This window comes from Solanum lycopersicum, chromosome 8, assembly GCF_036512215.1.
Source record: "Solanum lycopersicum chromosome 8, SLM_r2.1".
NCBI lineage: Eukaryota > Viridiplantae > Streptophyta > Magnoliopsida > Solanales > Solanaceae > Solanum > Solanum lycopersicum.
In genome coordinates this window covers 57,373,760-57,395,032 of record NC_090807.1, presented here as the reverse complement: position 1 = coordinate 57,395,032, position 21,273 = coordinate 57,373,760, and the positions used below count along the sequence as shown (strand labels likewise).

Below are 21,273 nucleotides of genomic sequence, written 5' to 3'. Positions count from 1 at the left end.
CGTAACAATACAAAGAAACTCTAAAAAAAAATTCTTATTTTAAAAACCAAATTTTCATTAGTCAATTTTTATTTTGTTTTTATAATAATTAACATGGCCAATGTTGATTTTTTTAAAATGCAAATTATAGTTGCTGAGCATATTTTAAAATAAAGAAATCATATATTGATATTTGTGTTTCAAATGCTATATTAAAAATAGAATTGAAGGGTTAAAACGAAACATGATTAAGATAAAGTGTTAAAATAAAAAATAAGGACAAGTTAGAGGGGTTATATATGTATTTGGCCTTGTTAAAATATTTAAATGTGTTTGTGTGGTTAGTTTAAGAGTTAAATATTTTGAGTTTCATGCTTAAATTTATTGAATATAAAATAATTAATCGCACTTTTATTATATGAAAAGATTAATTTTATCTTTATTATATGAAAAGATTAATTTTATCTAGATACTATAACTAAAAGTATCTTTGAATAGGCTTATTACTTTTGACTTATAAATTAAAAATCATAACTTAGATTTTTTACTTAATTATTTTTATAATTTTAACTTAAAAATAAAATAAATCACATGGTCTACTACTCTTAATATAATTTATCCCAAAATTAGTAATCAAACAAGTATAAGACAATTCAATTTTTTTTTATCATAAAACAATTTATTGTTGTTTATCATACAAAATGACCCCTTAACAACTCGTTTGGAATTGAATAGTTGTTATCTATTATCTTGTATTATATCCCGTAAATATAATATTCAGTCGCTATAATATTTTGCTGTGTACGAATCTGCAAATCACATAGGCGATATAATCCCTTATGCAATAGGCTCGACTTATAAGACATTAAAATTTGATAGGATCAATCCAAGTCATTCGTGTAGATAATCACCCTCCAAACTAATTGACTCATTCTGCGAGTAACTTTTATTTTAATTGTTCTAAAATTTTACTTTTAACCTATTATTAAATTTATTGTTATATACTAATGAAACATTCGACGAGCTTGGTAAAAAGGGAGCAAAAGGACACCATTTTTGGGGATTTAGGGTTTATTGTGCTTTTGACTTGTAGGGGTCTTAGCGTTTGCAAACTAGCTAAAAATGAAAGCTTTACTCCCTTCCTCTTCGCAGATTCCTCCATGGCTAATCCTCTATTGCAGACGCCATTTATGCATTTCTTCAACCTCATCTTCACTAACAATCCAACAACCAAAAACTCCTCCGCCTCCACCTCCAGACTCAACTACCAATTCTCTTGATACTGACCATTCTTGTGGCAGACCCAATTCGGAAGATGTTAAGTTCACCAAGAATCATGTCGTTGATGTTCTTCTCAGTCACAGAGATGACCCTGACTCAGCTTATAGGTACTTCCAAACTGCTAGACTCCAAAGGGGTTTTCTACATTCTAAATCTGACCCTTTCTTTGTTCTGCTTCACATATTAGTGAATTCTGCAATGCATCAACATAAATCTCGACGTTTGCTTGATTATTACGCTTCTAGTGACTCCGGTCCGTCTGCTACTGTTGTTTTTAATGGTCTAGTGAAGTGTGGTAAGACTTTTGATTTTGGGTTAAATCCCAAGATTTTCAATTTCTTGGTAAGTAGTTGTATGAAAGCTAATCGATTGAATGATGCTATTGATTGTTTCAATGCGATGTTGGAACATGATATAATGTTGTGGATACCAATCATGAACAGCCTTTTAAAGAAATTGGTGAGGCAGGGCATGGTTGGAGTAGCGGAAGATTTGTATACTGATATAGTGTCGAGAGGAACTCATTATGATTGTGGGACTGTTCATATTTTGATGGAGGCTTGTCTCAGAGAAGGGAAAATGAAGGAGGCTGTGAAGCTTTTAGAGGAGACTAAGATGAGTGGAATTAAGTTTGATGCAGGATTATATAGCTGTGGGGTTTATGTTGCTTGTAAGGAGCAGAATCTAAGTTTAGCGTTGAAGTTGTTGGAGGAGATGAAATGCGGGGGTTGGGTTCCTTCTGAAGGAACGTATACAAACATAATTTTGGCTTGTGTGAAACAAGGGAATATGGTCAAGGCATTGAGGCTCAAGGATGAAATGCTTAGTAATGGCCATCTGATGAACTTGGTGGTTGCAACAAGTTTGATGAAAGGGTATCATCTGCAGGGGAACTTATCAAGTGCTTTGGATTTGTTTGACAAACTGGTCGAGTATGGACTCACTCCGAACAAGGCGACATATGCAGTTTTAATAGAAGGTTGCTGTAAAAATGGGGATGTTGAAAAAGCATTACTAGTTTACAGGAAAATGAAACTTGCAGGTATTAAGTCTAATGCTTATATTGAAAATTCGTTGATAAAGGGATTTTTAAATGTGGACTTGTTAGATGAAGCAATGAATGTGTTTGATGGGGCAATAAATTCAGGGACGGCCAATGTTTTCGTTTACAATAGTATAATAGCATGGTTGTGTAAGAAGGGTCAAATGGATAAAGCTCAAAACACATGGGATAAGATGGTTGCTAATGGAATTTTACCTACTATAATTTCATACAACAATATTATTCTCGGAAATTGCAGAAATGGGAATATGGACAAAGCATTGGATTTCTTCTCCCAGTTGCCAGAAAGACATTTGAAAGCTAATGTTGTAACATATAGCATTTTGATTGACGGGTATTTTAGAAAAGGTGATGCTGATAAAGCTGAGAACATGTTTGATCAAATGGTCTCTTCAGGAATTTCCCCTACTGACTACACATTCAATACCGTGATCAGTGGTATGTCTAAGGTTGGCAAAACATCAGAGGCAAAAGATTTGCTTAAAAGGATTGTGGAAGGAGGAGACCTCCTTCCAACATGCATGTCTTACAATAGTCTAATCGATGGATTTTTGAAGGAAGATGATGTCAGCTCAGCTTTGTCTGTTTATAGAGAGATGTGCAATAGTGGTATTTCCCCAGATGTTGTCACTTACACAACTTTGATTGATGGGTTATGCAAAAGCAATAACATAAATCTAGCTCTAAAACTGCTGAAGGAGATGAGAAATAAAGAAATTAAGTTAGATGTCATTGCATACGCTGTTCTTATAGATGGGTTTTGCAAAAGAAGAGATATGAAAAGTGCTTCTGAACTTTTTGATGAAATTCTTCAAGTTGGTATCTCTCCTAACCTATTTGTTTATAATAGCATGATGAGTGGGTTTATAAATGTAAATAATATGGAAGCAGCACTAGTCTTGCGTGATAAGATGATCAATGAAGGCGTTCCATGTGATCTGAAAACATACACCACATTGATTGATGGGCTTTTGAAGGATGGAAAAATAGATCTGGCGTCTCATTTGTTTACTGAGATGCTTGGAAAGGGTATAATGCCTGATGACATCACATATACTGTTCTTGTACATGGTCTTTCCAATAAAGGCCAGGTTGAGAATGCACACAAAATCTTAGAGGAGATGTATAAAAAGAGTATGACTCCTAGTGTTCTGATTTATAATACACTAATTGCTGGATACTTCAAGGAGGGAAATTTGCAAGAGGCATTTAGGTTGCATGATGAGATGCTTGACAAAGGTCTTAAGCCCGATGATGCGACCTATGATATTCTTATAAGCGGAAAGTTGAAAGATAATAGTTTCGGTCGTGGTAGTTCAATGCCACAATGAACCAGATACCCTTAGCAATTTGTTCACGAGATACATTGGCTGTCACTGCTGTCTGCAAGGTAAGGTGAACTTGGTAACTAGTTGCTGCAATAAATTAAGTTAGGTGCCAACGAGATTTGGCTTCGCTATGACCATTCATTTATACGTATTTTAGGTCGACAACTTTAATGTTTGGGGTCCAATGAAGTGCTTTCTCTTCGTCATCTCGAGCCCCTCGAAGGTATGAATTCTAGTTCTTCATCTTTCTAAGTTTTCAGCTGTTTCAATGATTCAGGATTTCATTGAATGGTATTATCTGATTTAGAAATGAAATTGAGTCTTCAAAAAACTTGAAATTGAATCCATGAGTTCAGGCTGTCATATATATGTTGGTGAATAAGTAAAAATCTGGATCTTTTTCTTTTTGTTGGAAAATTAACAGTGTAATTTGGATGTATTCCACGTGTGATGGTGCTTTGTTTTATTTGGACTTTATAGAAAGATGAATTCTAGATGACCTTTTTTATAGGTAAGCTTATTCTTATTAACCTAGTGCCACCATATTGTGCTGGATATCACAGAGGAGATTAAAGTATAAGTAAGCTCCCTATTTTTCAGCCGAAAAGCTGCGGAAATCGATAAGATCTCTACCCATTTACCATCTCCATCTTACACCAATAATCTGGAGAAAGAAAGACTTCTTACTTTTAAGCTATGAATTATTGGACATCCTCTGGATTTGCTTGCGAGATATCTCAAGTCTCTTTCTTTCCAAATGATCCCCTTAAACAGGGTGGGATAGCATACCAAATCTAACTTATGGCTTTGTTTAGTCCTTTCCTTGTCCAGCTATGCAGTTGCTCCTGCTGTATTAGGTGTTACTCATCTTACTCCATATGTAGTAAGGAAGACAGCGCGACAGTTCGATGCCTTTTGCAGTATTGGAATAAATGATTGCTATCTTAAGCCATCATTCTTTTTTTTATTTATTACCGTGATGTCCGGGCCAATTTTTTGTGCACCTCGGCTAATTCCACTGGATCAGCAATACGGTACCAAGGCTACCAGGCAACTCTGTCTACCAAGGCTAGGACATATGGAAAGAATCATCTAGTGTTTTTTTGTCTTCACTGATCTTAAGCCACCATTGTACAGAGGTATGATTCCCCTCCATCGCAATTTGCCAAGTCGGGGCTGCCTCATAAGACACCACCTGACATAAGCAAAGCCCCTTAATATAGAGCCTTGTTCCTCCAAATTCTCTTCCAAGGCCATTGACCGTGTTGATCAGCAGTATGTAGCAGATTTTCTACACTGAATTTTTGTTTTATAGTGAGTGATGAATACTCGAAGTTGGGCTTATATGATCTTGTTGCGCAACTGAAATTTCATTGTTTTATGCAACTCTTTCTTATGCTAAAAGAACTGTCCTGATTGAGGGCCTTCCACAATTTGTTGGTTCGTTGAGTTATTTTGCTATCCCTCCCCCCCCCCCCCCCCCCCGTCTTCCATTTCCAACGCTTGCACAAATTTTATGATCTTTTGAGACCATGCAGTTTTGCTTGCTCTCTCTCTCTCTCACACACACACACACAGAGATCCTTCTTGCTGTTTGCAAAATCATGAGGTAACTAGATACACACCTCGTTGGGAAGAATCTTTTAAAAAGAACAAACAACATTCCTTCTTACTAATAATCGAGTCTCGTGTCTGACCATTTTTTACTCTAGGTTGAAAGCCTGATATTAGAAGAACTTAAAAAGGTGTGATCATAGAGAGTTAAACCATATTGTCAAGCCTTTTGCTGAAGTATGAGAAAAAGACACTTGAATTATCGGATTCTCTGGAAATAAGGACGGTGAGACTTGCTGTTTTGTTTTTCATCTTTACGTAGGGAAGTTCTATTATATTTCTTTAAGACTGGAAATGAAGTTGCAAATAATTTTTCCTTGTTAGTCATAGAAGTGGTTGAAAAAGCTCATGAAATTGATTTGCAGATGATTAATTACCCTTTTCACTTAAACAGGGAGACCTGGCCTCTCTTTTTACAGCTTTTTTAGTCCTGCCAACTTTTTGTAAGTTCATGCACAGGTATCTGAAGAGTCTCAAAGAGGCAGCGTTACCTGATTTCACTTCGTATGTGAAAGCTTCACGGGAAAACTAAATAAGTACTACACTGAAACATTTACTTGGATCTCTTGAAATTTTGAAAAGCAGGCTGTAGAGACTTCTACTGAATTTTGCGCTTGCAAATCAAATTTGGAAATTGGTCCAGGGATGCATCACATTTCTGCTTCTCATGTAATCTCAACTGAACTTGTGAACATACTGGATGTCCTTTACAGAATTCTCTCCTGAAGAGGAGGGTAGAAGTGATGAACTATTTATGAGAGGTGTGTGCGCAAAACATGTAAATTGAGGTTTAAATCATTAGTATAGAATACTGTGAACAATTAGAATTTTTTAGGTACCTGAAATGTCCCTCTCCAATTTACTTTATCAAAAAAGAGAACACAAGTCTCCAACTCTCCAAATGAGGAAAGATGAAGAATGAAGCTTCTACATCTTTTCTTTGCCCCATTGGGTAGAATGTTCAGTTTGTTTGCTCAGAATTTACTTTTCCATTGTCGCAATGCAGTGAGCAATATTTCCAACTGCATATAATAGGACAGATATCATGATGTGAGGAATAAAATCTCCAGATAAATACTTATGAGCAAAATGCTGGATGTAAGCAGTTATGATAAGTTTCAGTTACCATATTAATTGCATTATCAATCAAGAATGTCTAGAAATCCTCAGAAAGAAATGCTTAAACTTTCCTTCTGGTTTCGTTATCAAATGCTTGCAGGGGGGGCAATTTATCCGTTCACTTATATGTGCTCTTCAGCTTGTAAATCAAGATGAGGGATGCTATGCATCAGAATTGTTGTTTTCATATGGCTTAACTTACGTGAGGTCACTTAAAGTTGTCCGCATAATTCGCTTAGACATTTTAACTAAGACTTGTGCCTATTGAACACTTTTATCCTTTCAAATTTTTCCAATTTGAACCATTTGAACATTTTTTTCTAGGTGGCACATTGCATGTGATTTACATCCTATGAGTGCGTGAAAGGTATTAAATTGAGCACTTTTTTATGGAAAAGAATTTCTTCTTCATCTTCTTTGGCATCCCATCCTTCATCACACCACAAGTTTGCCTCTACCGCCGCCGTTGCTATACACCCTTTTTCTTCTTCTTCAATTCTCCGGATACTTCAGTTCTTTTACCTCTATTAGTTTTTATTTTTTTTTGCCCGTTGTCACTCATATTAGAATTGGATGCCTCACCATTGAAACCACCACCATTATCACCATCATTTTCATCATGTTTGATTTGTAAAGGTCTTTGGAGTTTGTCTCTTTGCTATTAATGCAGTAAATTGATATTCAGTTGTTTGAATTTATTGAAGGATTATTCAATTTATTATTTGATTTGTTCAATTTTTTATTGAAGTTTTTTGGATTTGTCATGAATGTGTTGTTTTGCCTTTAAATTTATGTATATTGACAAAATGTAAGGATGTTCTTCATCACAAAAAGTTAATCAGTTATGAAACACAAAAGAATTTTTAGAATTCTCCATTTTTCCCGAGAATGGCAGTTGAAACTCATTAATTTTTCGGCGAGTTTTTTTCTTTTTGCAACTTTCTCTACCTTAAATGAGACGAAGAAGAAAGGTTATAATTGAAAAATAGGCTGATGGAAAGGAAGATTTGTTGTGTTGGAGATGAGATCGTACATGAAGAGGGAGATCGCCATGAACTGGGTGATATTGTAGAGGTAAATCTGAATTTTGAGCTTTAGTGGATAGCACGGGAAGTTGGTTTAAAGTTTCAGCTTTTTCTTTACTTTATAATGTAATGTTTAGATAATTTTTTGGATTAAAATAAACACATGTCATTATTTAATTAGTCAAATTGACATGTCATTGTGAGTGTAATTCACACATTTTCTACTTTTAGCTTAGGCTTAACACATAAACAGCCCTTGAAGTTGCACGCGTTTTTCGATTCGACACCTTAGCAAGATCTTTTTCCTATTAAACACTTAATGTTACTTGAAGTGTGTCTATAAGACACATATTGTTGATCTGACATAGTGATTGTGATGCACTCATTAAAAGCGCGTGAGATGTTTGTAATATCTCTTTATTCCTATTTTTTCTCCTCTTAACCCTTCTCCTCTGTTTCCCCAGAGTCATAATCATCTCTCATTCACCTCTTGAGAATATCTTCTTCCTTCATTTTCTAAAGTTAAAATTAAAATGGTATTACTAAAGCAACATCAATCTTGATGGTTGAATTTTAAAAAAAACATGATTAAACAAAATCCATAAACAAAGTTGCTAAAAATAACTAAATATGGAGTTGTACCTATTTGATTTCTTGGTAATTTCAAGTTTTAATCATATTTATTAATGATAAAAAAGAGCGGAAGAAGAAGAGAAGATGTTCTGAAAAAAATTGATAGCTTCACGGGGCAAGAAACAATTGAGCTATGCAAGTTAGAGAATATTGTTTGGAAGGAAAACGAGGATAAATTATGAAATATCTTTATAATAAAAATAAAAAGAACAATAGAGAATTCATAAAATTATTAATGGTGGAATTTAAGTTAGACAGTGAGGAGGGGTTTCAAAGAAGATGATGCGGAGGGGGATGCTGGATCTGATTAAAAAAATTTGTAAAATTTTGCCACATGTCATGGTATGATTCACTCTTTCTTCATGTTATAATGTCTGAAAGTCACGCACTCTAAATACTTTCGATGATGTCATTGAAGTGTCTGATAGACACCCTTTGGATATGCATAAGGTGTACAATAAGAATATGGCCTTATTAAGGTGTCTAAACGGAAAAATCATGCAAGTTCAAGGGGTTGCTTATGTGTTTAGCCTTTAACTTATTCTCAAAAAAATGTTCAAATGATTCAAATTTAAAATGGTAAAGGTGTTCAATAGGTAAAAGTCTTAGTTTAGATGTTTAAGTGAATTATCCGGACAACTTTAAGGGAGCACTTAAGCCCTTTTCATATTGTCAATATGAGTTGAGGAGGAGAATGGTGTCAAGTTTAGAAGGCAGTGGCGTAGCCACATAGTGATTGGACACCCTTCGTTGAAAAAAATAGCATATCCACAAGTAAAATGATATACGAAATGATTAAATAATCTATTTTAGACACCCTTAACATAACAAGTTGTTATTTTTAAACATTCTTGAAGATTTTGCTATTTTTCATGATATGTGATAATATTGTTTGTGTAAACGTTAAGCAAAGGTTCGAATAATTAAACATTTATAACAATATACTTTGAATAAAAGCAGAGATATTAACTATTGAGTTACAAGAAAAAACTCTTAACTAATTCTATAAATAATAACTTGTGTTCATGTGAGTTGAACAGGTGGGAAATAAGGAAGACATTTACTGGTAAGACAAGCACTCCAAGTACTAAAGCAACCAACTCCAGGAGTAGTAGTGCAACAGGAACAATTAAAACCCAAATAGTTGAAGGGTACACATCCATGGTTTGTTGTCAAGTTTGCTATTGGAACCACTGGTCCTGGACCATCTTGAGGCCTACAAGGGTCCTTTGCACCTGCCATGTCATCGCACAAGAAATTATAACTAATTTTTCCTATCGTAACTCGAATGGTAAGTACTCTTCACCTTTAACCCTAAAGTTGACGATTCGACTGGAGCTAAAATATGGGAGAGGTGTAAAACAAAAATGCAACAATGATGACTCGTATATTTCTGGTGGCTGAAACTCGAGATTTTTTATTGAGTGCGAAGGAGTATCATTTCTTTAATATAAAATAAAAAGTTAAGCACGTAGAAATCGATTATAGAATATTCTACTGAAAGAATAAGTGTTTCTCGCTCAAATGATTGAAAGCTTGGATTGATTCTTTTTTTTTTTTACTTATAAATAAAAAAATCATAAGTTATATATTCAAATTTATGACCTTTGATTTAGTTTTATTATATTGACATAAAATCAAGTATGTATAAGCACTAAATTCATCCCTATTTAACTTAAAAACACTTAAAATAAGTTAATTCAAACACGCTACAACTCTTTTTTCAGATAATTACTCATGATCGTCACAATAATAATTCAAATTAAAGTGTTGACGTGATGGTTCATTCAAATAATTAAAATAAAAGAATTTAAGTCCTATCAACGAGTAATTCGTTTGTTAATTCTGGTGGAAGAGTTTTATCATTTATGATTAATAATTAATAGATATACAACTTTTTAAAACCATATATATATACATATATAAAATAAAATAAAAGTTGAACATACCTTCGTATTGCGCCAAAATGGAAAAAAATACACAGCAAGCCACAAAGAAGAAACGAATGGCCATGTTGAATTAGCACACTAATAGGTAGTAGTAAGTTTTTTTTTTTTTTGAAAAAATGTTAATTTTCAACCTCTTTTTATAGTGATTTCAACTTATTGGTCAATAATTATAGGGATGTATTGAATAAGTTTTTTCCCTAATTTGGCTGGTATAATATAATCAACCTGCCTTTAAAAAAATAAGATTTTCATATCATTTTTCTATAAAATTTGTTAAACCACATTAACATTAATCAAGATTAGTCTCTTCTTATGCGCTTTGTGCATGCACCCTATATTAATAATACACTCAAAAATCAATAAATAATGTTATTTTTAAAAAAATCTTGATTTTTGAATTTTATTCTAAAAAAGGTTTCTAGCATATTTTCATGCAATACTCATCTTAAGTTGATTATTTAATTGAATTATTTATTAATTAACACACACAAATGTGTGTTTTAAGCACGGTGTCATTTTCTATATTTTAATCATTTTTTATTAATAGATTTTACACACGATAGAATAGTCATTTACACTTTGTTTGTGTGATTGTTACGTGTCTTTTTTATGAAGCATATTGTATAGTATAGTATTGTATTGTTTTTAGTAAATACATCAGTTGGATATATTACATAGTTTTCCATCATACATAATGTCACACATCAACAACTTGAATGACAGACATACAAGAAAAGTAGGGTATGATGTAGACTTTATGATCCTCTTTCAAGTTTCAATGAGAATAATTTTGTACCATTTTCAATAATTTAAAGATAATTTAAACTTTTTTTTGTTTAAATTTTAAATATTTTTTTTTTCAACTTATGAGGAAAATGAGGAAAACAACAATGATATATTTACATAGAAATGATTAGTTGAATAAAAAGTGACTTACTTATGTTCCTATATTGCACTTTTCTTCCATTTGTATCCAATATTCAAAATAAAAAATAATATTAACATTTCCTATGAAAAGAATATGAATATATAAGTCATTTTAAAGTCTGAGTTTCCGATATAAGAATAAAAGGTTTTAAAAAGGAGGAGTGAATAAACAAGACAATTGGATAAATAATAGAAAATGTTCTATTAATAAAAAATAATAATATTTTCAGATGGACAATCAGGGGGAACGAATATAAATTTTAGTTGAATCCCTAGTTATGAGTTGGATATAATTAGTTGAGAGTTGATTTAAAATAGACCAATAAAAAAATATCATGAGATTAATAGTTTTTTGAAAATTATTTTCAACTAAAATAGAGTCAAATATGAATCATATGTCGTTTTCAATATTTATTTGAGAAAATTTTGAATTTGAACTAATTAGACTAGATAACATAATAATTATGGTCATGTGATATGGAATCATGATATCATATCATAATATGAAATCACGAGATGAAATTGAAATTTTGTTTGGATATATGATATGCACTTTTTGTATGGTATACTTTTTCATAAACATAAGAATCTCATAAGTTATAAAACTATTAAACGACCTCAATTCTTTATTTAATTTTATCAAATAAACAAAAAATTATAAAATCGCCTAATAGTTTATTACAAAAACTATTCATTCTCCACTTAATTAATTGTTTCATCTAACTTTAATTGATCTAACTTTAATTCAATAAAAAAGATTAAACATAAATTGTAGTGTACTAGTCTTTAGTTCTCTCACATAGTACGAACAATCTTCTCTCGTTGAACTTACATTTTTCGATCATATGACCGAGAAGTCGTAAACCAACATTGTTAGTTAGAACCATTTGTTAGTTAATACTATCATTTGCAACTATAATTAAGTAACACCGTACAAGTTATGACAATTTTCATTTGTGTCATCAATATCACATGGTTCATGCCTTGTTTTACTTTATTGCACATTTTTAGTGCATTAATTTCATGCTAAAATCAAACATATTGAAAGCAGTGATTATTAAACATAAATCACTAATTTTGTCCTTTTTCATATTAAATTGCTTTAAACATTTTCATATGTAGCTGAAAGAAAAGTTTTTTAATTATGAAAAATCCAAAAAACTATTACTCCTTCTGTTTGTATTTATATTTACAAAATCAATTCTTACTTTATCATCTATATTTATCAAATTGAATGCAATAATAAATTTTATATTGGTAAAAATAATAAATTTTAAAAAATAGTAATTTGATTATTTTATTTTATTTTCATATGAAATAAATATTTAATAAATATATGTGTAGTTGTATTAAACAAAATATAAATTTATAGATCAATTTTTATATTTAGAAATCTCAAAATCATGATATGAAAACTAGAAATTTTAGAAAGGCAAGAGATTTTAAGGAATTTGGAGCCTTTTTTGGATTAGGCCATAGTGTGGTGGATTATGTAGTTTTGGGCCTGTCGGCCTAGTGCCAACTTTGTACCGAGGTTATTTGGCAATAAAAGAGATTTAAGCTCAATATTTTGAAAAAAAAAATTATTTCGTATCATTTTTTTTTTTTTTGGAGAATATGATATTTCATTCATAATATAAAATTATAAGATGGAATCAATATAAAATTACTTGTAACACTGATTCAATCTTATGCTTTCATATTGTGATACAATATCGCATGACTAAGCACCTATTTAATAATTTTACTTTAGGAGATTTATTAAAAATAAGGGTAATGAACTAAAAAATTAATATCAGAGGTATTTTCAAGTCAAAAAATTGATATCACGTGCATTTAGGGGTCGAAGATAGATAGTGAATAATATTATACTAATTTAAATATCTAAAGATATTTTAGATTCTTCTCCAATATATATGTCTTAAGGTATTTTGACAAATAAAATAACAAAATTAGCATCAGAAACTAATTTATAAAATATGTTGACCCCACTAAAGTTTATCTTACTTCATTTAAAATTTGATAAATTTGACCAGTTAATTATACTAAAATTTGGGTGTCAAACTGAGATCCTTTATAAAATTTATTCGAAAAGTTACTCCCTTAGTTTCTAGTACGGTACGATTCTATTTAGACATTGTAATTACTAAATGACATTATTATTTTTATTTTATTCTTAAAAATATGCATATTTAATTGAATATAAAAAATTAAGTAAATATTTTTATCTAATAATAGTTGTTCATTATATTATTTTGAAATATTCAATAATATTTGTCCATTTTATGAAATTAATAGATAACTTTATACTTGATTTTTAATTTACTTTTATCATTAATGATAGTCATTTCCCTGTTATAATTTTAACATATGTTTATTACTCTTTTTGTTTGTTCACTTTTGAATTGACACATCTATTAAGAAAACAATTATTAATGTAGTGAGTTTACCATTTTACCTCTACTACTTAGGAAGTATATGGATTAAAAATTTATGAATTTTCAAAAAGTTTTACAATTTCCAAAATAATTAATTAAGGGTACAACAGGTAAAAAAAAATTGTCCTTTCTTGATTTGTTAAAATGGGTAAATAATTAAGGACAACTAAAAAAAAAGGACAAGTAATTGAGAAGAACTAAAAAAAATAAAAGTGGACAAGTAGTCAGGGAGTAGGGACAAAAGAAGTATGGGTTATATATTAAAATTATCTTTCTATTTATCGTTTCTTAAAAAGTGTATAAAGTCAATAATGAACAATTATTATTAAACAGAGAAAGTAATTCATGTTAGTCAAAATAATTCATCAAAATAAATTAGTTCATGCTCACAATTTGACTTCAAGAGAATACTTATTATATAGTACTCATTTTGTTCCAAATTTTCAATTTATGTTACACTTTTCATTTTTCGAAGTCATAATAATTGACAATTCAAAATATTTTAAAAATACACAAAAACTCTACAATCAAAGATTGGCTAGTTTGAATCTCAAAGATAAACTCACACAATTTCTTAAGCAACTTACAAACTAGAATGGTGATAACTATTACTCCTATTGTCCCAATTTATGCGACTTACTTTCTTTTTTAGTCAATTTAAAAAAAATGACAAGTTTTTAACAATTTAACTATAAATATCTATTTTATCCTTAATGAAATAATCTACAATCATACAAATTTCTATCATTCATTGTGGACCACAATTTTAAGAATTCTTTCTCTTTTTTTTTTCTTAAATCTTTTGTCGAGTTAAAGTGCCACACATTAAATGAAACGAATAGAGTATTACCTAAAAAAGAAAAAAAAAAAAACCCGCACTAAATCAACGGTCAAAAGTTGTGTATGGCCCATCAAACGAGCCGCTCTACAAATCTTCCATTTAAGTATACAAAAATCATTTCTCCTTGCTGCCCTAAAAATTCGAAGCAAAATTTCTGTGTCCCGCTTTCAACAGCAAACTCTGGTAACCGTCCGCCGATATGGGTAGCTCTTCTAATGCCGCCGCCCCTATCAACAACGTAGACAAGGGCGTCGATTATGCTAACTATTTCTGCACTTACGCTTTTCTCTATCACCAAAAAGAGATGCTCTCTGATCGTGTTCGTATGGATGCTTACTACAATGCTATTTTCCAAAACAAACATCATTTTGCTGGAAAGGTAAACGGTTTATGTAACTCGTATCTTTTATTTCAAGTCGTTCTCTCAATGTGCATGTTTGATTTCTAACTACATTTTTACAGTTACTAATATTTATGCTTAGCTAGCTTTTAGTTTCCTTCTATTGACTGTGATAACTTGCAGTTTCGATGTCAGTTTAGTTTTGAGTTTCTCTGTAAAATTTGTATGTATGGTGCTGATTTTCGCAAATGCAGGTAACTTCGTTTTTGCAGTTTCTCAGACTGTCTGGCCGAGCTTCTAAAATCAGTTTATTTTGAAAAAGTGCAGAAAGTGTTTTTTAAAATAGTTTATGATTTTTATATGCATACAAATATTCAGTTTATTTTGAAGAAGTGCAGAAAGTGTTTTTTTCAAAGTAGTTTATGATTCTTATATGCATACAAATATCAGAAAGTAGCTGGTACTAATTTGATTGAGTAGTCAGAGGAAAAAGCTGTCCTTCTCAATTTGTTAGTGAGATTCGACAAACCATTGCACAGTATAAGCTTCACATTCAATTTCTGTTGATGACTCTTGATTGAATGGTTGTACTGAACTACATTTGTGCTATTAATACATTCACTAAGATCTTGAGTTGTAGGTTGGGATTAATTTAGCTGGAAACTGGTTTAGGCTGTTTTGGATGTAGGGACAGGGAGCGGCATATTGGCATTATGGTCAGCACAAGCAGGTGCAAGGAAAGTTTATGCAGTCGAAGCCACCAAGATGGCAGAACATGCTCGTGAACTTGTTAAAACAAATGGGTTTGAGCATGTTGTTGAAGTGATTGAGGGGTCAATGGAAGATATTACTCTGCCTGAGAAGGGTTAGTCTTTAAATTTCTTACTATTCCCTTGAAAACAAAGCCAGTATTTTATAGTAGCAACCATTTACGTCATCTCTACAATACTGCTGTCTTGAGTTCTAATTGAATAAATCGTGCTATGCAGTTGATGTAATCATTTCAGAGTGGATGGGATACTTCCTTCTACGTGAATCAATGTTTGACTCAGTTATCTGTGCTCGGGATCGTTGGTTGAACCCAGATGGAGTTATGTAAGAGTCACTGCCTGTAAATATTACCTATACTTTTCCAGTTTTTTTTCTCAATATTATTGCTTTTCCTAACTTTTGCTTGTCTAATAACCTCTGCATTTCTCACTTCATAAATGTACTGAAACTTTGGTTTGGTATATTTTGAAGTAATACATATGCACTTCTAATCTGGTTGGATCTTTTCACCAGCCATCTGGAGGGAATCATTTTCTCAAAAATATGGCGTGTTTAAGTTACATGTAGTGCCTGCTCCATCCTGCTCTGTAGATAAACTATACATTTAGATTTTGTTCCGACTTTAAGATTTACACACTTGCCTAGTTGGTGATCAATTAGTGAATCATTTTGTCAAAACCTTAATTCTGGCTTTCTGCATTATTCTAGAATAGCTATTTTTGTTGACTGTTCATGGATATCTTACATCCCACTTCTGCATAATATAGTATCAAAATATATAATTTTATTTTTGTTATAGTACACTCTGATTTGATTTGATCTTAAGATCATATTAATGTGGGAATGTCCAAGTATCCACAATTATTAGCACAAGTTCGGGAATGTCAGGGTGGGTTCTGATATGCCATCTCACTCTAAATCTACTTGCTGCTATCATAATTTTGAAATATGAACAGTTGGCATGAAATAAAAGTTCTGTTAGAATATATGGATGTTGAATGGGGTGAGATGCTGCTGCTCAGTAACTTTTAATTACTAGTGAGTGCCTCTTTTTGATTTTTGAAATTGGTATTCCCATTGCATATGCACATTATAATTTCAATATATGAATTTTTTCCATAGATTTACTACTACAGATAATCTCTCTGCATACTTCTTTCATATTTCAGTTCTTCTAAGCATTACCACTTCAAAAGAAAAAAAATCACCTAACCAGTAATGAATGTTTTTTTTGGCCATGAAATTAACTTCACTCAAAACAATCATCTATTCCTAAGGAGTCGTTTTGAAAAGAATGAGAGATTCAGAGTTCAAGGATCAAATGATTTAAGTTTAATTCTTAACTTTTGCAACAATTTATTTTTTCAAAAAGAAAACGTACATATTAAGAAACAATATAAAAGTACTCTAAGTAATAACTTTTTATTATTAGAGTATTATATTAATAATAAATTGTAGTCAATGAAAATGTTTCTACTCTCCAAACAGTGCTCCCTAAAAGAAGATGAACCATCAATTACTTTAACCATTTGGTGATGCATGAGGTATGCTCACGTTCTAGCATTGGGAATAAGCTTGAAACTTAATTGGGACATTGCATATGAGAGCGCACTACAAGGAAGAAGCTTGACTGGAATGAGTGAAGGAGGACCCTCCTTGCACGCACACACCAAGCAACCTTCAGCGTAGGAGAAAAAAACTTGATCTCCATAGAAGATCTCCCACCCCTTACTTTCAGAAGCATGAACGGGCTTATCCTTACTTATAGATAAAGAGAAGTAAAAAAAGAAATGATCGTGCAGATGACTTCATGAATGGGATTATTTTATTTTCAAATTTTGAATTTCTTAATTATATCCTTCTCAAAAAAATATTAAGCATATCGATTTGAGATATCTGCTACTACTGTTTTAGTAGTTCATATTTAATCACAGATTGTTTCTGCTTGTCTGTCCTTTGGTTCAAGAAGCTTTGGTTTTCCAGGTACCCAAGCCATGCTCGAATGTGGGTTGCACCAATCCGCTCTGGATTAGTGGATCAAAAGAAGATTGATTATGATAGAGCAATGGATGATTGGTCCCATTTTGTCAATGAGACGAAAACGTTTTATGGTGTGGATATGGGCAGTCTGACTAAGCCTTTTACGGATGAGCAGAGAAAATACTATCTACAGGTTGATGTTATTTCCTTTTCGTTTATGCAAACTGTGTGGTTCATTATCATTATAATGATTTCTTAATTATGGTTTATATTATTTTTCCACTGCATTCTTTTATATCTGCATTAATACTGAGTTTTTTTGCAAATTCTCCTCTTCCATTGAAAAAAAATCAAATTCATCAATAAACTAACTGCTGTTGAGCTGGCCTACTTGTTTATTGTGTTTATCAAATTATCCGAATTACAACTGTAGATCATGCATTTTTTTCTGCGTTCTTGAAGTTTGTTCCACTGTCTTTGTAAGTGAATATGTGCAGTAATGACTAGAAACTGTAAAAAGATTAGATTGATCAATACATTAACTTTTTGTCAAATACCATTTTCTCAGTGAATGTGTCTATATAACCATAGCTTCTTATGGTTGAAATACAAAATACACCTTTTGTTACATTGTGTGATAGTTTATTTGATGAATATAATCAGACATGAAAATTCAGTTGGGGACCTTGAACAGAATGAGGCAACTTGAGAGTTGAGAGACATTTTCATTTGATGTGAATGCCAAACTAAGAAGTTATTGCACTTTCCAGTATTACTATTTTCATTGATAGATTTCTCATTTGCTTGGCTCCTTGAACATCTCAAAGACCAAACTCATGTTTTATGTAGACATCATTGTGGAACAACCTTCATCCAAATCAAGTAATTGGAAAACCTGCTGTCATAAAGGAGATTGACTGTTTAACATCAAGTGTGAATGATTTACTCAGTCTTCAGGCAAATATCTCATCAATCATTACTGCAGAAAATACACGATTCTGTGGGTTTGGTGGATGGTTTGATGTCCACTTTCGAGTAAGTTGTCCTTACTGTGTCTTTTCTGCATTGTAGTGAATGCAAATTAATATTATTTTGAACTCACTGATTTTGTCAGGGACGCAAGGAGAATCCAGCTAAAAATGAGATTGAGTTGACAACAGCTCCAAGTGAAGACCTTGGAACACACTGGGGGCAGCAGGTTAGTTGACTAAGCCTGTTCAAGTGAAGACTTTTTAACTGTCAGGCAAACTTAAAACTAATTGAAATTTGCTAGAAAAATTGTGTTTTCAAAGTCATTGTTGACTTTGTTGGCTAATCTCTTCAAGGTTATCATCATCCATCAATCTGATGACCTAAAATTTCAAGTGTTTTATTTATCCAATACCTAGAATAATTCCATAGTACTAGAGTTAATAAGAGAGCCGCCCGCAAAAGTAGGAGCAAATCAAAATGTCCTGAATACACTGAAATGACAATCTTCCGTTACAATATTCTAAGATATTCTAAGATAGCATGAGTGGATACCCTTACAATATCTTGAGAAAAACAAGGCTTCTCTTTGCTTGAATAATTGTGTGATTTTCTTTCAGTAGAAAATTATTTGCACTTTTCTCTCTATTTGAGGACATTAGTGGAAACTCTTCATATGGAGGAAGGATCATATGAAGATCTCCTGTAATCATCAGCTGATTGACGCCTTCTTCCACAAAGACTTCTTCTTTGTCTCTGATTCTGTGATTCATCCCCTTTTATCCCAAGCTCATACCTGATGAATGCCTTGCACTCAATCTGCAGTAACATGTGATTTTGTTTGCATCTGATAACTGAATTACATGAAGGCGTGAAGCCTCATCACCCATTTCAAGATGCCCATGAGGACATTTCTTTTTTTCACCAATCAATCTCCAATTCAAATCACAAATCTGATCTTTTTCCAAATTGTATCATTCAAAGGGAAGTTTGCTTTCATAGAGAAGTTGTACATTAGATATTTTCTTAGGTGGGAGATCAATCAAGAGTCTATGAGAACATAAATTCCCATTTGTAACAGTGCCAAAAAGTCCATCACAAAGACATGGCAATCTCAAACCAAAAAAACTTAAGGAACTTTGATTCTAAAAAGTTACAGTAGCTGCACAAAGAAGGAAATATGCTATAACAAGATGAACAAAAGCTGCTACGATACCTCTCAAACTCCACATATATCTATAACACTGGTTATTTTCATCCCCAAAAGTATTAGTAAAACTTCCTACTTAAAGTGAAAAAAGTAAAGGGTCCACCTTTTTCCTGATAAACTTGCATAAAGTTCAACTTTCTCCACTTAGAGACCACCAATTGACTCCTTCAAGAAAACCCAAGAGCAAACAAACTAAAAAAAAAGTATCCATCAAATTATAAGCTCTGCATCAATGGAAACTATTATTTCTTGATTTGGGTTACCCTAATAATGAAATGTTTTGAAGTTGGGTTGAGATGGAACTTTATGTTGGATTGATCCCACCTCAATTAATTTAGTTTGCTATATCTCTGTATCCACTCCGTTCTGTAAGTTACTCTATATCTAAGTGTTTGTGTTCGCTATGGCCAAGTTCTCGGAGCTTATCTAAAGCGATAATTATTTTTATTGCTTCCAAAATACTCTCTAATTTTTTTCAAGGTTTTACATTGCCTGTTCTTGTATTTGCAGGTGTTCTTGTTCTATCCATCCACACGTGTTAGCCAAGGAGATAATATGACAATGAATTTCTCAATGAATCGCTCTAAAGAAAACCATCGGTTGTTGGAAGTTGAGTTTGATTGTGAGCTTAGACAATCTTCTGGAAAGTCACTTCCATCATTCAGCAAAAAGTTTTACATAGAATGAGGAGCACGGCCTGATTTTTCGAAGGTATGGTATATATCTTGCACTTCTGAATATTCATGTTAAACCTCCTATAGTGATCAAATCTAAAGATATGACTGAACTGGCTCCATTTATCTGATTTGGTAAAAAGAAAAACCGGAACCTGTTCCTGACCAGCCATAGGCCGACAATTTTTCTGGATAGGTCTTTGATCTCTCCTTTCCTTCTATTGATCATATTGCGTCTCTTTACTGTAGTTTTGGGTCAACTTAGTTAAGATTGACGTTTCCTCTTGTGCCAGCTTGGTGCTGCCCTTCTGCTCTTATGTTTCATGTTTCCTAATACTCACCCTTTTTCACCATTTTGATTAACTAGAATAAAATTTTCAATGTGCAGTGTCATGTCTAAAGGCCAACGGGATGATCGCTACTGGTGTACACGATCCTCTGGGGAAGAAATTCAGCCATTTCTGCAGCTGACTTATGCTATTGTGTCTTGCCCCCCTAGACTCCTGTGCCCTTCTCAACAAATTTGCCTCTTAAATCCATTTTGCATATTTTTTTCTATTTTTTTTTTTGGGCCTGGAAACTAGGCGTGTTCCCGGGGGCGCTAGAAGCTTTGGAATGTTTTGTAAGCATGCAGGATCACCCACCTACAATTTGTGCGGGAAATGGAGGACTGGTAGGTCAGCATGATGTCCACTTTAAACGCAAGTTTGTATCTAAAGACGAAACTAGTGCTACCTGCTCTCGTCAGTGTGCAAGTATTCTGTAGTCTTGTTAGTGCCATCTATTCTAGTAACTTCCATTTGGAATGGAGTATTCATCTTATGAAGCCAAGAGACCAAAAATGAGATAAATTCATTCTAAAAATAGCTTAGTTTGTTCTTCTATCGTCCTTTTTTATTCCTATTGAAGTTCATTGAAACATCAAAAATTAGTGATTTTTGTTGGATATGAAAGGTTCAAATTTACGATCTTATATCCTGTGACAAAATAAAGTATTAATCTGTATCATTGTGATACAAATGTATCAATTTTCTAAAAGAACTTCCGTGTAAGAACACCCTTATTTTCTTTAATTGCTAATTCAATCAAAATATATACGGAAATAGCCTGTTTCAACGGAAAATAATGATTT

General features: G+C 32.4%; 2 protein-coding genes across 10 annotated transcripts; both read left to right on the top strand.

The window, feature by feature from the left end:
• Positions 1–985: 985 nt before the first annotated feature.
• On the top strand, positions 986–9,639 carry LOC101252311 (pentatricopeptide repeat-containing protein At3g54980, mitochondrial). 9 transcript variants are annotated; one of them, XM_026032317.2, is made up of 4 exons: positions 1,003–3,713; positions 3,809–3,874; positions 5,364–5,491; positions 5,725–6,355. In XM_026032317.2, exon 1 carries the CDS (start codon positions 1,102–1,104, stop codon positions 3,652–3,654), a length of 2,553 nt encoding a protein of 850 aa, XP_025888102.1. In that variant the 5' UTR covers positions 1,003–1,101; the 3' UTR covers positions 3,655–3,713; positions 3,809–3,874; positions 5,364–5,491; positions 5,725–6,355. The 9 variants fall into 9 exon arrangements, with proteins under 9 accessions (XP_004245400.1, XP_025888101.1, XP_025888102.1 ...); XM_069288151.1 differs by having other exon boundaries at positions 5,660–6,245; XM_004245352.5 differs by lacking the exon at positions 5,364–5,491 and having other exon boundaries at positions 986–3,713.
• Positions 9,640–14,283: 4,644 nt separating this feature from the next.
• Positions 14,284–21,114, top strand: LOC101263337 (protein arginine N-methyltransferase PRMT10). The gene is made up of 8 exons (XM_004245146.5): positions 14,284–14,576; positions 15,210–15,402; positions 15,527–15,632; positions 17,292–17,481; positions 18,138–18,323; positions 18,403–18,486; positions 19,978–20,178; positions 20,530–21,114. Exons 1-7 carry the CDS (start codon positions 14,397–14,399, stop codon positions 20,152–20,154), a joined length of 1,116 nt encoding a protein of 371 aa, XP_004245194.1. The 5' UTR covers positions 14,284–14,396; the 3' UTR covers positions 20,155–20,178; positions 20,530–21,114.
• Positions 21,115–21,273: the final 159 nt, after the last annotated feature.